Source organism: Euleptes europaea, chromosome 4 (assembly GCF_029931775.1).
Source record: "Euleptes europaea isolate rEulEur1 chromosome 4, rEulEur1.hap1, whole genome shotgun sequence".
NCBI classification, from domain to species: Eukaryota; Metazoa; Chordata; class Lepidosauria; order Squamata; family Sphaerodactylidae; genus Euleptes; species Euleptes europaea.
This window is the reverse complement of record NC_079315.1, coordinates 11,620,241-11,636,009: the sequence shown is the minus strand read 5'-3', so window position 1 is coordinate 11,636,009 and position 15,769 is coordinate 11,620,241. Positions and strand designations below refer to the sequence as shown.

The following is a 15,769-nucleotide window of genomic DNA, read 5'->3' as shown; positions in this document are numbered from 1 at the left end:
TGCACGCCAAGCAGATGCTCTATCACTGAGCCACGGCCCCTCCCCTAGTATTTGAGAACATGAAAGCTGCCTTCTAGTGAATCAGACCCTTGGTCCATCAAAGTCAGTATTGTCTGCTCAGACCAGCAGTGGCTCTCCAGGTCTCAGGCTGAGGTCTTTCACATCACCTACTTGCCTAGTCCCTTTAACAGGAGATGCCGGGGGATTGAACCTGGGACCTTCTGCATGCCAAGCAGATACTGTACCACTGGGCCATGGCCCCTCCCCACATATGCAGCCTCCTATCTTTGAGTGTTTCTGCCCTCTGCACAGTGTACGGACCGATTGTAGTGATGGTATTGCTAGCATGGGGTGGGCCAAGGACAGAAGAACCGTACCTTGCCTCTGGCCGCCTTGCGAGTTTATGGCTATGACAACAAGATTTGAACCGGGGACATCTTTGCATGCAGCGCCCACTCTTAGCTACTATGTTACACCGGGTCTCCAAAGAGACCGCAGCTAGAGGGCTTAACCACAACTTATTGTGAAAGGAAATGGTGGGGAAAATGCATTGCAAAACATTCGCCGCAAGTTAAGACCTGGCTTTTGAGGTGAAACAACTCCCTTTACATCCCTCAATGTAAGAGAGATACTTAAAAAAACAATTTCTTTTGCTCCAAGTCCTACCAAGCTGAGAGCTCCCCAAGGCCTTTAAGCTGGGAACATTGAGAAAATCCTGCATGCTCTTAGCTGTGGATTCGAGATTCAGGTTTGCTTACCTTGAGCTGCACAGTTTGCAGTGGGGAACAGAAGCCGACCGGGAGCTGCGTTGTCCAGCCTCCGCTCCTGTAGGAAACACGGCTGGCGTGCCCGCGTTCCTCCACCCCCTTGCCTGAGCTGGCAGCAGGTAAAACCAGACCGCTGGGGTGTGTTGGGGTGTGTCGAAAAATCAGATCCCAGCATGTCTCTGGGACTCTGTTCACAATCTCGGAAAAGAATAATAACGGCCGGATACAAAAACCAAGCCAAGACGTAACCTCCAACACTTTTGTGATGAGGACCGGGATAATCATCTTGTGGGCTTGGAAAATGTCTCTATCCCCACACCCAGAAGACACAGACTGGCATGTTGTGCTTGCCTCTTGTGGTCCAGTGAACACACACGAACATACTGAATCAGACCCCTTGGTCCATCAGAGTCAGTACTGTCTACTCAGACTGGCAGCGGCTCTCCAGGGTCTCAGGCAGGGGTCTTTCGCATCACCTACTCGCCTGGTTCCTTTAACTGGAAATGCTGGGGATTGAACCTGGGACCTTCTGCTTGCCAAGCAGATGCTCTACCACTGAGCCACAGCCCCTGTGGTGTAATATATTGCCCAGTACCAGTAGCATATTCTTATTCTCTGAGCAGTGAGATGTTCCCATGAAGCTGCCTCATACTGAATCAGACCCTCGGTCCATCAAAGTCAGTATTGTCTAAGGCCAGCAGTGGCTCTCCAGGGTCTCGGGCAGGGGTTTTTCACATCACCTACCTGCATAGTCCCTTTAACTGGAGATGCTGGGGATTGAGCCTGAGACCTTCTGCATGCCAAGCAGAGGCTCTACCACTGGGCCAAGGCCCCTCCCCAAACACATGAACACATGAAGCTGCCTTCTACTGAATCAGACCCCTTGATACACCAAAAGCAGACCATCTACTCAGACCGGCAGCGGCTCTCCAGGGTCTCAGGTAGAGGTCTTTCACATCACCTACTCATCTGGTCCCTTTAACAGGAGATGCCGGGGATTGAACCTGGGACCTTCTGCATGCCAAGCAGATTCTCTACCACTGAGCCACGGCTCCTCTCTAGAGGTAACACATACCTGGGACGGTTTCCTTCGGAGGAGACCGCTTCAGAGGCTCGTGACATCTTGACCGTGTTTAATTTCTTTGCAAATATACAGGTCGAGCACAGGTGGAAATAAGCAGGGGGACAGATCCTGTCTCCTGTGTGAAACCCCAGAAAGAGAGATCCTGGGAGGGGCTGTAGCTCAGGGTTCCCCCCCCCCCACCACCACTTTGTATGTAGAAGGTCCCAGGTTTAATCCCTGCCCTGTCCAGGTAAAAGGATGAGGTCGTAGGTGATGTGAAAGACACGGAGACCCTGGAGAGCTGCTGCCAGTCAAGGGAGCCAGTGTTTTACTTTGACAGTTACAAGATCTGGTTCACTATAAAGCAGCTTCACGTATTCACGTGTGCTTCAGCTAGCAATCGGCAGTCGCTACCTCCTCCTTTCTCTGTCCCCTTCCGCCTCGAAAAACAAAAACCCGATTTCCTTTTCACCCAAGCACCCATCTGCTCTCTCCTTCCTCGCCTCTTTCGAACCCTCGTGAAAAACAACCACTTCCTGACACCCAAGGAGCCATCAAGGAGATACTGGCAGTCAGTCCTTAAGACACCGATAGTGGCGTAGTGGTTAAGAGCGGCGGACTCGAATCTGGAGATGCGGGTTTGATTCCCCACTCCTCCACATGGGCAGCGGACTCTAATCGGGCGAGCCGGGTTGGTTTCCCCGCTCCTACACATGAAGCCAGCTGGGTGACCTTGGGCTAGTCACAGTACTGTCCAAACTCTCTCAGCCCCACCTACCTCACAGGGTGTCTGTTGTGGAGAGAGGAAGGGAAGGAGATTGTAAGCCGGTTTGATTCTCCTTAAAAGGTAGAGAAAGTTGTTGTTGTTCTTCTTCTTCTTCCTCCTCCTCTTCTTCTTCTCCTCCTCCTCCTTTTATGCAGGAGACAGACTGAGCCACTGGGAGGCCAAATATTTGCATTATTAGCACAAAATGAACCTCATTGTCTGCGTTGTGTGCAATGGTAGCACATTTTTACCCAGCCCTTCTCCAAGAAGCTCTCGTGGTACTCTGCCCCCCTCCATTTTATCTTCACAACAACCCTGTGAGTAGGACTGCCAACTTAGTCCTTTGCAAGATTCGGTTGTGGCTGACCGATCTGAAGTTAGAGCTTTCGCCTGATGTTGAAAAACGCTGTGCAGATGGCAGGCCATTTTGGCATATCTGGCTGCTACATCCAGAGAGGATCGTGTAGGATCAAGCGGCATGGATCCCAGTTAGGGTTGCCAGCTCCGGGTTGGGAAACAGCTGGAGATTTTGGGGGTGGAGCCTGAGGAGGTCAGGTTGAGGGGAGGGGAGGGACTTCAATGGGGTATAATGCCATAGAGTCCGCCTTCCAAAGCTGCTAATTTCTCCAGGTGAACTGATCTCTGTCGCCTGGAGATCGGTTGTAATCCCAGGAGATCTTCAGCTGCCTCCTGGCAGTTGGCAACCTTAACTCCTCTGCTCAGCAGTTTGAAGTCTTCCTTTTACCTAAAAAAACCTCTCCCCCAATTAAGTGGCTCATCTGGCAGAGGAAGAATTCAATTCGAGGCAGGATCCTTCAGCTGGAAGAAGCTTTAAACTTTGCTGAATATATGGATTGGGTTGCCATGTCCCTCTTTGCCACTGGTGGGAGATTTTGGGGGCAGAGCCTGAGGAGGGTGGGGTTTGGGGAGGGACTTTAGTGCCCTAGAGTCCAATTGCCAACGCAGCCATTTCCTCCAGGTGACTTGAACTCTATCAGCTGGAGATCAGTTGTAATAGCAAGAGATCTCCAGCTAGTACCTGCAGGTTGGCAACCCTATATATGGGATATCTGTCCTTTTTGCTCAGTGCTGAAGGGGCGCGAGCCGACCCGCCCTCGATATTTGTAACATGGTTTTACATCCTTCTCTCTGCATAGCTGTCCATGTTCTCTTTGCGGCCAGAGCTGAGCCAATCTGTAATAAACTTAATCTGAAAGCAATATTTAAAGTTTAGTCGTTTTAAGGTGAGCCACGCTCCCGCCTCTTGGAATCGAGGAAGGCTCTCTCATGATTTCAGGGGGGAAAGTCGTGTTTAGGAAGAGCCACGAAACAAAAAAAAGGGGGGGTTTGACATTTGTGGATGAAGCCAACATTTCCGGGACCCTCCAAGGGTTAAAATGCCTTTCGGCACCTCAGAAGGAGGGTGGCTGTTACCCAGGGGAAACCAGTTATGCAGGCTGTTACCCAGGGGAAATCAGTTATGCAGGCTGTTACCCAGGGGAAATCATTTCTGGCAGGATACATCCACTACCACCATCCCTTCCTGAGTTTAAATCCTCCCTGTTTCGGGCGCGTCCCCAGACCTTGGTCAGAGGGAAGAGCAAATGGACCTGGCCAGAGAGAAGCCATATCCCAAAAGGGCTTTAGCTGAAGTGACACCTTTTGGGTCTGCGTCCAAATTTAGTATTTGAGGAGGGGCGACGAGAGCCCAGAAGGATAAGAAGGGAGAGACCCGGAGGACGGCGGTCCGAGCTGCTGTTTGCTGCCACCATGAAGGTGTAGGGTAGGAGGAAGGCATCTCCCGGACAGAGCGGGCAGGAAAGAGAGAATCCCCAGAGGGGTCAGACTCAACCGCCATGGCCTTCCTGCTTTCATCACATGGTGACTGTCGCGAGGTGGGGAAGGGAAGGCGATTGTAAGCCGGTTTGATTCTTCCTTAGAGAAAGCCGGCATATAAAAAGCAACTCTTCTTCTTTCCTGAGGGCCAGCTTCGGGACATTTGCGGAAGGCTGCATCCGTCTCAGGATCGGAAAGGGGGGAAGATGGACGGAACCGACCGAAAGGAAGAATGAACTCCCCGGCTGGGTCTCCAAGTGGCAGAGGATCGGGGACAGCAGAACGGTGAAACGCCGAGGCGATTTTACCCCCGCTTTGGGGCATCCCCCTTCACTGATTTGCGGGCGCACGGCCTAAAACCTTCACGAACGAGCGGAAAAGAGGAGCACGTGGGAGAAAATCCAAAGCATCGATTTGACGGGTGTGGACTGTTGGCTTTTGAATCCAGAGTCGCCCTGGCGGAGCGGCTGGCACTGCGATGAACGCCTCCCGATTCTGCCAAGGAAGCGTCGGATTGGATGCCTTTCGGGGAATCACCTGGGGCGATCCCCTCTCCCCAAGCATGGGATACGTGTTGACAGGCGTCCGGAGGCACCTCGCGCCGGCCCAAACCGCCTTCTAACCAAGTGGATTGGTCCCAGCCTGGGACTAGAACTTGGGAGGAGGGAAGACAAAGCCAGAGGACCCGACCGGCGGAGGGATGGCCACCCTCCGCCTGTGCTCCATGCTGCTTTTGGTGAACCACGGCCTTGCAGTGACTTGGTTGTAAGTACTCCACCCTCCTCTCAACTTCCTAGCCTAGCAAGGCTGCTACCACACAGAGGATTTTTCTCCACTTTGGGGCCCAAACCCCAGCCTTTTGTTCTTTTGGAGCATGCACACGATGCACGATGCACACGATGCCGTGCACTAATTATGCGGCAATTGTCCTTCCCTGGCACTCGGAAAGTTCTTCCCTAAATGTGCATTGCTCCGATCTTTTTGGAACGAGAACAATCCAGGTGTGTTGCCACCATATAGGCTGAAAGGTTTCTTGGCTTGCGGTGGCCCCACCTACATTGCCCCCATTTTCCTGTAATCAGTCCCTTGCGACTGCGATTCCCCCCACTGTGCTACCACATGGCTTTTTTAAAAAAGGTAATTGCTATAGCACTATAATGGCTAAGAGCAGTGGACTCTAATCTGGAGAACCGGGTTTGATTCCCCACTCCTCCACATGAGCGGCCGACTCAAAACTGGTGAACCGGGTTGGTTTCCCCACTCCTCCACACGAGGCCAGCTGGGTGACCTTGGGCTAGTCACAGCTCTCTTAGAGCTCTCTCAGCCCCACCTATCTCACAGGGTGTCAGTTGTGGGAAGAGGAAGGGAGGAGGAGGAAGAGGAGGAAGAGGAGGAAGAGGAAGAAGAGGAGGAAGAGGAGGAGGAAGAAGAAGAGTCGGTTTTTATATGCTGACTTTCTCGGCACCTGTGCTGACATTGCCTGCTTCTGCGTAGCAACTGGACTTCCTTGGTGGTCTCCCATCCAAGTACCAAGCAGGGTCAACCCTGCTTAGCATCCAATTTGACAGCATCAGGCTAGCCTGGTCCATCCAGATCAGGGCAATCATATAGCTAGGGGATAGGGTTGCCAGGTCCCACTTCACCACCGGCGGGAGGTTTTGGGGGCAGAGCCCGAGGAGGGTGGGGTTTGGGGAGGGGAGGCCATAGAGCCCAATTGCCAAAGCAGCCATTTTCTCCAGATGAACTGATCATTATAGGCTGGAGACCAGCTGTAATAGAAGGAGATCTCCAGCTAGTACCTGGAGTTCCTTCTTTCTCCAAAACTTTCTGGTCTCGGTCCCCTTTCTCCTTTTGCACAGATATTTGGCCAAGCAGCCGCCCCTGTGGGGGCTACAGCGGGATCCCAGGGCCTGCGAAGTTCTGAAGGGCTTGACGGAGGAGCAGGTGAGAATGTGCCACCGCCAGGTGAAAGCCATGGACACGGTGAAGCGCGCAGCCGAGCTGGCGCTCGAGGAGTGCCAGCATCAATTTCGCAGCCGCCGCTGGAACTGCTCGACCTTGCAGGGACTGCCGGTTTTCGGGAAAGTCATCCTACAAGGTCAGACACGGGGAACAAGGCAGAGGACGTAACCCTCTTAAATCCAACGCCACCTCCTACGCTAACCACCAACCGATTCCTAGCTTGGTGCAGAACCCAGACACGTATTTTTTAAGCAGAGGCTAGATGGCCATCTGTCAGCAATACTGATTCTGTGACCTTAGGCAGATCACGAGAGGGAGGGCACCTTGGCCATCTTCTGGGCATGGAGTGGGGGTCACTGGGGGTATGTGTGGGGGAGAGGTAGTTGTGAATTTCCTGCATTGTGCAGGAGGTTGGACTAGATGACCCTGGTGGTCCCTTCCAACTCTATGATTGTATGATTCTATCCTAGCAGAACCTCATAGCTTCAGATGTCTAGTAATAGGACTTCATACCTAAGCTCACTTGGGTATGGTGTGGTCTATCTGTTAAGGTAGGGGCCTGTGGGCTTGGTAATCTCTGGTTGAAGTCCTGGGTTCGAGTCCCTCTCTTGAGCTTGTAGGCAAGAGCAGGAGGGGAAAGGAAGAACAGTTTGCTTCTCTCGTCTTCAATCTATTGACAAACTCATAAGCCATTTATGCATGGCTGTTTCCTCACGGTCACCCCGCTGACTTCTTCCGGGCTTTGCTTTGATTATGCTTACATTTTCCGGCCCTCAGAGGTCTCCTTGTTCCGCACCCCACGTTTCTCCGCGTTTTCAGGATTTTGGCTAAACACGAATCCAGAAAACGCGGGCAAAACGCGCAGAAATGAGCGGGGAGAGTTTTGTCTGTCACCTTCTTTTGCCGTCTTTCACCAGCAGGTGAAGACTTTTTTTGTTTAACTAGGCATTCCCTCAGTGATCCCTACTTCCTAATCAATAGCCATTCATGCAGGGTCAGTTTTGAAGCTCGCTCAAAGCTCTTTTTTTTAAATGCGACCTTTAAAATTACTATTCACGGTCCCGATGCAAAAGGAGAAATTCCACCCCCACACACACACTCACCTGCTCGTTTGCATAGCCATTAGCGATCTCCGGATGCATAGCTAATGCGCAGCTGTGATTTTGCATGCTTCCTTGAGGGGATTCTTTGCAGCGGCAGAGCAAACACAAAAGATCGCGTTAGAGGGGCTCTTAAGAAATGCGAAGCAGGTATGCACCGGCTTCGCAGTCACTTCCTAAACGATGGTTCACCATGAAAAACTAAAAAAAAAATGTGGGGCAATTCAGCTTGGAACGCGCGGCTAATTACCAAGCATAAATGGCCAGTGTCTTTATGTTTTGTATGCATTTTAATCCTGTTTTGTTTGCATTTTAACTATGCGCTTGGGAAAGTTTTTTTTATTTTAATGGTTTTAAAACGTAGTTTTGCCATGTATGTTTTAAACTGTTAGCTGCCTTGGTAGCCCTTGTAGGGACAGAAAGGTGGAATACAAATTCTGTAAATAAATGATAAAATAATCATAATAGATCAAGTAATCATAAACAGGCAGGATGCTGCTGCTGCAGTTGTCTTGTTTGGGGCTTCCTAGAGGCACCTGGCTGGCCTCTGTGTGAACAGACTGCTGGACTTGATGGGCCTGGGTCTGATCCAGCAGGGACTTTCTTATGTTCTTACGTTCTTAATACTCTGTGCTGAGAAATTACTCCATGGCCATTTATGCACGGTTGTTTCCTCGCGGTCTACTTCGGGGCTTTGCTTTGATTATGCTTGCCTTTTCTGACCGTCAGAGGTCGCCTCGCTCTCCCCGCACGTTTCCGCATGTTTCGCCCATGTCTTCTGGATTTGGGTTTAGCCAGCATCCAGAAAAAGCACGGAAGAACGCGAGCGGACGTGAGCGAATGTACCCACGCATAAACGACCACTGTTTTCCCGCAGGCACAAGAGAGTCCGCCTTCGTGCACGCTGTCTCCTCGGCTGGGCTCGCTTTTGCTGTGACCCGGGCTTGCAGCCGGGGCGATCTGGAAAAGTGCGGATGCGACCGCAAGATCAGAGGAGTCAGCCCTGAAGGTACCACAGAATATACCTAGAGAGAATTAGCCAGCCTGTACTGAGGATAGGGTTGCCAGGTCCCTCTTCACTACCGGTGGGAGATTTTGGGGATGGAGCCTGGGGAGAGCGGGGTTTGGGGAGGGGAGGGACTTCCATGCCATTTGCCAACATGGACATTTTCTCCAGGGGAACTGAGCTCTATCAGCCAGAGGTCCGCTGTAATAGCAGGAGATCTCCAGCTCGTACCTGGAGGTTGGCAACCCTACCACAGTGACATCACCAGATCAGCGCAATGCTCTAGAGTTTCAGGTGAATCCTAGAGCAATGCGTCGGCACCTTGACGTCACTTCCGGGTTCTCACTGGAAGCGATGTTGCAATGTTGGCTCCGTGCCTATTTGCACGCCCCCGCACCCCCACCCCAAACCTCCCACTGGTTGCCAGAGCTGGGCTGGCAACCCTATCAGCTTACCGATCGTTCCAAAACATAAAGCAACCTGCTGAAACACAACCATTTAAATAAACCTGACAAAGAAAAGCAAACACATTCCCAGATGGGTCCTGATTCACCTGGATTGCTAATATTAGCCCCAAGCCATGGGCTATGAGCCAACGGAAGGCGCCATACAGGCCATCTAGTCCCACCCCCTGCTCAATGCAGGATCAGCCTGGAGCATCCCGGACAAGTGTTTGTCCAGCCTCTGCTTCAAGACTGCCGGTGAGGGGGAGCTCACCCCCCCCCCAGGCAGCCAATTCCACTGTCGAACAACTCTTACAGTGCATTCCTCAGAGGAATTCCTGCGCCGGGCTTTGGAGGCAACGTTGCTGTGCTGCCTCCAAAGGAGGTTTTTGCAAAAAACCCGTGCAACCCTCATAGGGTTGCATGGGAGATAACGCCACCTAAAAGGTGGCGCATCTCTGCAAAAATTAAAAGGGGGGTTCTCAGCCAGAAAGGGCAACCCCGCCCCCGGGCCGGCGCTGGAACGCCCGGGAATGCCTCCTGGGACGCTGGCGCAGCCTTTGACGGTGTTCAGACGCTGCCGGAAGGCCCCGCTGGTGTCCTGGGGTGGCGCAGCCGCGGTAGTGGTCAAAGAATGGTGTCTGGGCCTTCCCGCCGGTGTCCGGGCTACTCACGCCGGCGTAAGTCGCCCGGGCACCGGCGCAGGAGGCCCGGACACCGGCACAGCCCGTTCCTGGCCTCCTAAGGGCTTTCGCCCTTCAAGCTCAGGATTGCTCTGTTACTTAGGGTTGCCAACCTCCAGGTACTAGCTGGAGCTCTCCTGCTATTACAACTGATTTCCAGCCGATAAAGGCTAAGTACCTTCAAGCTGAGGAGAAAATAGGCCAGCAAGCTAGCAGGTTGGTTCTTGTAGGTTATCCGGGCTGTGTGACCGGGACAATGATTCAGCTCAAACCCAACCCCTTTCTGACTATATATTACTCTTCCTACACACTTGACACTGAGAGACACTGTCCTTCAGTGTGACTCCTCTGAAGATGCCTGCCACAGCTGCTGGCGAAACGTCAGGAAAGAAAATACCAAGACCACGGTCACACAGCCCGGATAACCTACAAGAACCAATGAACTCTGACTGTGAAAGCCTTCAACAATATTAAGCTAGCAGGTTCTTCCCAATTTCCTCCTCTGCTGCCATCAGATACCTGTATGTTTCCCCCTTGGAGGAAAAAGAACTCAAGACATTTGAAGATAGGAAATGGTGGCGGGGAGGGAAAACCTACCATTCCCTCACAGGATTCGGCTTTCATTGTAGAACAGGGGTGGGGAACCTTTTTTCTGCCAAGGGCCATTTGGATATTTATAACATCATTCGCGGGCGAGACAAAATTGTCGCCACTTCTGCCCCCAGCCCTCTTGTAGTACAGAGGGAATATGTTTCTCCATGGCCCCGGTGGGAAAGGGTTAACACAGTTTCTTGGGCGTTTAATATTTAATCGCCCAAGAAATATTAAATGAAGAAAATAATAAAAAAATTATATATATATACATACATATACATACGTATACATATACACACACATATACACACACACACACACACACACACACACACACACACACACACACATATATATATATATATATATATATATATATAAACAGTTTCTTGGGCGGTCCTACCAGCTCCATAGCTAACGACTCTTCTGCAAGGGGGAAAAAGGTTGCTTTTCTCGGCAAAACAAACTCACATCTGCCTTGAACAGAGGCTATTCCTGTCCGCGAGAGGGGGCGGATCGCCAGTCTTAGATCCTTCTGAGCTAGAGATCTGCCAGGACCCACAAAGGGCCAGACCAAATGATTTCGCGGGTCTTAAACGGCCCGCGGGCCTGATGTTCCCCATCCCTGTTGTAGAACGTCGGCTGGGTTCTCTTTAAGCATGGGATTCACACAGCTTTGCTCCGGGGCTTCCTCCGACAGGGTTCCAGTGGTCGGGCTGCTCCGACAACCTCTCCTACGGCATCGCCTTCTCCCAGGCCTTCGTGGACACCCCGGAGCGGAGCCGGGGAGCCTCCTCTAGCCGGGCGCTCATGAACTTGCACAACAACGAAGCTGGGAGAAAGGTAAGGAGGCCCAGAGCAGTTCTGGAGCAGAGGACTCCTAGGAGGAGACGAGAGGGACCTTGAAAGATTTGCTGGCTAGCTTGGAGCAAACCGAAGATAAGACTGGTTAAACTGAGTCAAAGCGTTGGCTCACGTCACTCCCAGCTGATTCGCGCGTGGCAGTGTTCTCCTTGGGGACATGAGGACTTAGTAACATGCAAATAATCGGCCCTCAGCAGCACGCTGGAGAGCCAGCGTGGAGTAGTGGTTAAGAGCAATGGTTTGGAGCGGTGGACTCTGATCTGGAGAACCGGGTTCGATTCTCCGCTCCTCCACATGAGCGGCAGACGCTAATCTGGTGAACTGGGTTGGTTTCCCCACTCCTGCCCATGAAGCCAGCTGGATGACCTTGAGCCAGTCACAGCTTTCTCAGCCCCACCCACCTCACAGGGTGTCTGTTGTGAGGAGGGGAAGGTGATTGTAAGTCGGTTTGATTCTCCCTTAAGTGGTAGAGAAAGTCGGCGTATAAAAACCAACTCTTCTTCTCCTTCTCCTCCGACTGGCAGTGGTTCTCCAGGGCCTCAGGCCTGAACCTGCTCCTGAGATTCTTCAACTGGAGATGCCAGCCTGTAGGGTTGCCAAACTCCAGGTGGGGCCCGGAGAGCTCCCAGAATTACTACTGATCTCCAGACTACTGGTATCAGCTCGCCTGGCGACAATGGCCACTTTTGGGGGGTGTTCTACCTGGCTGAAGTCCCCCTTCCCAAACCCTGCCCTCCCCAGGCTGAACCCCCACAAATCTCCAGGAATTTCCCAACCCGGAGTTGGCAACTCTAAAAACTGAACCTGGGACCCTCCTGCACACAAGGAAGATGCTCTACTGCAGGTAGGGTTGCCAACCTCCAGGTACTAGCTGGAGATCTCCCGCTGTTACAACTGATCTCCAACTGATAGAGATCAGTTTACTTGGAGAAAATGACTGCTTTGGCCATTGGACTCTATGGCCTTGAATTCCCTCCTATCCCCAAACCCCACCCCCAAAAACCTCCTGTCGGTGGGGAAGAGGGACCTGGCAACCTTAACAGCTGGGGTTGCCAGCTCCAGGTAGGGAAATACCTTGAGATTTTGGGGGCAGAGCCTGGGGAGGGAGGGGCTTAGAGAGGGGAGGGACTTAAATGGGGTATGATGCCGTAGAGTCCACCTTCCAAAGCTGCCATTTTCTCCAGGCGAACTGATCTCTGTTGCCTGGAGATCAGTTGTAATAGCGGGAGAGCTCCAGCCACCACCTGGAGGTTGGCAACCCTATCTAATGCTGACCTGTGGACTTTCCCCATGGACAGAGAAGGAAGCAGTTATTCTCAGGCAGCCGATTTTAGGTATCATTGAGGATGGGCAGAGCTGAAAACGAATCTCATCCATGGGTAGGGTTGCCAGGTCCCTTTTCGCCACCGGCGGGAGGTTTTGGGGGCGGAACCTGGGGAGGGCGGGGTTTGGGGAGGGGCTTCAATGCCATAGAGTCCAATGGCCAAAGCTGCCATTTCCTCCAGGGGAGCAGATCTCTATCGGCTGGAGATCAGTTGTAATAGCGGGAGATCTCCAGCTAGTACCTGGAGGCTGGCAACCCTAGGCACAGGGAGGGCCAGGGAGCAAGCCCCACTGAAAGGAATGGGCTGCGTAAGAGCACTGCTAGGGGGAACTTCCTAGTGGGTTGGTTCCTCTTGGGAGTGGTTGGTATTCAACTGCCAATTGACGGTGCTGCTGATTGCAGGGAGTGGTTTTTCTGGTTCCGGCACCAGGATGTCTACGGCGGCTGCAGTTCCGGATGATGCACCCCTACCACCATGCCCTTCCCACTTTTGAACAGGTTCCCCACCCCACCCCCTTGGGCTTCAGATTTCCAGTCCTGACAGCACTAATTGCGTGGTTAGGGCAGCAGCTTTACTGAGCATGCGCAGATGATTTCACTGAGCATGCCCAGATGTTACCTTTGCACGCCGCAGAGTCACATGGTAGAGTCCTGAGGAGGGTAGAGTAGACTGTAGCACTCCAATCTATAGGTAGGGATGCCCACGGAAGAAACTTTGACTGCTCCCCTCTATAAAATGCTTCTTGCAACTGAACAAGTAGCACATGAGGAATGAAGAGTACAACCCTTTCCCTTGCTGAGCTAATTTTCCGATTGCAAGAGATTATTATTTTATTTTATTTTTGCACAGGGGAACATTAAAAAGTGCGATCAACTACCGGCAATGTGAAACTAAAATCCCTTCTCCCACTTCAAAATAGGGCTGCCAACCTCCAGGTGGTGGCTGGAGATCTCCTGTTATTACAACTGATCGCTGGCTCTTGTTAACTACCTACCTTGTTATAATTCAGTGTCTGAAGAGGGTCCATAGCTTACCCGAGCAAGAAACTCACACTCTTTGTAGAGTCCAAATTCGACCCAACTTTCTAACTAATTCTCATTCAGTAGCTTTTTGCTGGAAGTAGGGTTGCTAGGTCCCTCTTCACCACTGTTGGGAGGTTTTTGGGGTGGAGCCTGAGGAGGGCGGGGTTTGGGGAGGCGAGGGACTTCAATGCCATAGAGTCCAATTGCCAAAGCGGTCATTTTCTCCAGGTAGGGTTGCCAGGTCCCTCTTTGCCACCTGCAGGAGGTTTTTGCGGGAAGCCTGAGGAGGGTGGGGTTTGGGGAGGGGAGGGACTTCAATGCCATAGTCCAATGGCCAAAGCGGCCATTTTCTCTAAGGGAACTGACCTCTATTGGCTGGAGATCAGTTGTAATAGCAGGAGATCTCCAGCCACCATCTGGAGTTTGGCAACCCTATCTCCAGGTGAACTGATCTCTATCGGCTGGAGATCAGTTGTAATAGCAGATCTCCAGCCACCATCTGGAGGTTTGGAAATTAGCACGGGAAAGTGGTACACAAATGCACATAAACAGGTTGCAAAAAACACGTCTATAATGGGTAATGAAGATGGAAAGAACAAAACAAGTGTACAACGTGAAAGCTTAGCAACTGTGATTGGTTATATACAAATGTACAAGTAAGCATGAAACAGTCTATTGGTGTGTATCTGGAGGCAAAAAGTCCTCTTCTGAATTTCAAAATTAATCAGTTCAGCAGGATATCCAATAGTAGGTATAAATCCAAAAGCTAGGAGACGGCCGTTTCACATTCGTTCATTTTATAGTAAGTCAATTGCATATACAAGTCCATTTCAATTCAACATTCTGCAGCAGCACTGTCAACAGGTTCAGAATGTTGAATTGAAATGGACTTGTATATGTAATTGACTTACTATAAAATGAATGATGCAATATGGGGCTGAAGAAACGAATGTGAAACGGCCGTCCCTAGCTTTTGGATTTATACCTACCTTTGGATATCCTGTTGAACTGATTAATTTTGAAACTCAGAAGAGGACTTTTTGCCTCCAGATGCACACCAATAGATTGTTTCATGCTTATCTGTGTATTTGTATATAACCAGTCACTTAGTTGCTAAGCTTTCATGTTGTACACTTGTTTGTTCTTTCCATCTTCATCACTCATTATAGACGTGTTTTTTGCAACCTGTTTATGTGCATTTGTGTACCACTTTCCCGTGCTAATTTCCAAACCTATTTGGTATAGGCACGGAGGTGCCTTTGTTTTTGTTTTGACCATCTGGAGGTTGGCAACCCTATCTCCAGGTGAACTGACCTCTATCGGCTGGAGATCAGTTGTAATAGCAGGAGATCTCCAGCTACTACCTGGAGGTTGGCAACCCTAGCTGGAAGCCTTCCTCTTTCCGTGAACAATTGTACGATAAAGAACGGTGACCCCTTTCCCCCATTCCTTCTCCTTGCGCAATTCATGCTCGTTGATTTAAGACACCAGTTCATGCTTCTGTCCGAGAGGGGTGGCAAGTTGGCAACCAATTTGGTAGTCCCACCAGATTCTTTGCTCTCCGATTTCCAGGCCATCCTGTCCCACATGAAAGTGGAATGCAAGTGCCACGGGGTTTCGGGCTCCTGCGAGGTCCGCACCTGTTGGAAGGTCATGCCCCCGTTCCGTAAAGTCGGCAGCGTCCTGAGGGACAAGTTCGAAGGCGCCACGGAAGTGCATCCCAAACGCGTGGGCTCCCAGAAGCTGCTGGTGCCGAAGAGCTCCCGCTTCAAGCCCTACGGCACTCACGACTTGGTCTACTTGGCCGCCAGCCCCGATTTCTGCAACTGGGACCCCCACGGAGGGATCTTCGGCACCTCGGGACGCCACTGCAACCGGACTTCCGCCGCCATGGACGGCTGCGAGCTGCTGTGTTGTGGGCGCGGCTTCCGCACCGCCCAGGCGGAAGTTGTCGAGCGGTGCAGCTGCAAGTTCCGCTGGTGCTGTGCGGTCAAGTGCAGACAGTGCCGGAACCTGGTGGAAGTGCACCGCTGCCGGTAGGAAAAGACTCTTGCTGAGCAGAGAGATGCTTGGAGCAAGGGTGGGATGCCAGTAAGAAGTGATTCATGGGTCATTTATGCATGGGAGTTTTACCTGAGGGTCGTTGCTCGCTGGACCCACACTTTCCTGTTGGGAGTGTACGCACCAGCCGCCTCCAAGCTCAAATCTGGAAGTAATTGAATCCCTGCCCCTTGAAATGCTGCTTCGTAATTGGCTGTAGTGAGAGAAAAGATCCCTCCCCCCAAACCCAATTGCCACATAAAAAAGCATTTTAAGGACATAAAAAAGAGCAATCTGA

At 51.6% G+C, this 15,769-nt stretch overlaps 1 protein-coding gene across 1 annotated transcript; it reads left to right on the top strand.

Moving 5' to 3' along the window:
• The first annotated feature begins 254 nt into the window (after positions 1–254).
• Positions 255–15,471, top strand: LOC130476485 (protein Wnt-4-like). Its single transcript, XM_056848430.1, has 5 exons — positions 255–313; positions 6,292–6,530; positions 8,372–8,503; positions 10,921–11,063; positions 15,004–15,471. Exons 1-5 carry the CDS (start codon positions 255–257, stop codon positions 15,469–15,471), a joined length of 1,041 nt encoding a protein of 346 aa, XP_056704408.1.
• Positions 15,472–15,769: the final 298 nt, after the last annotated feature.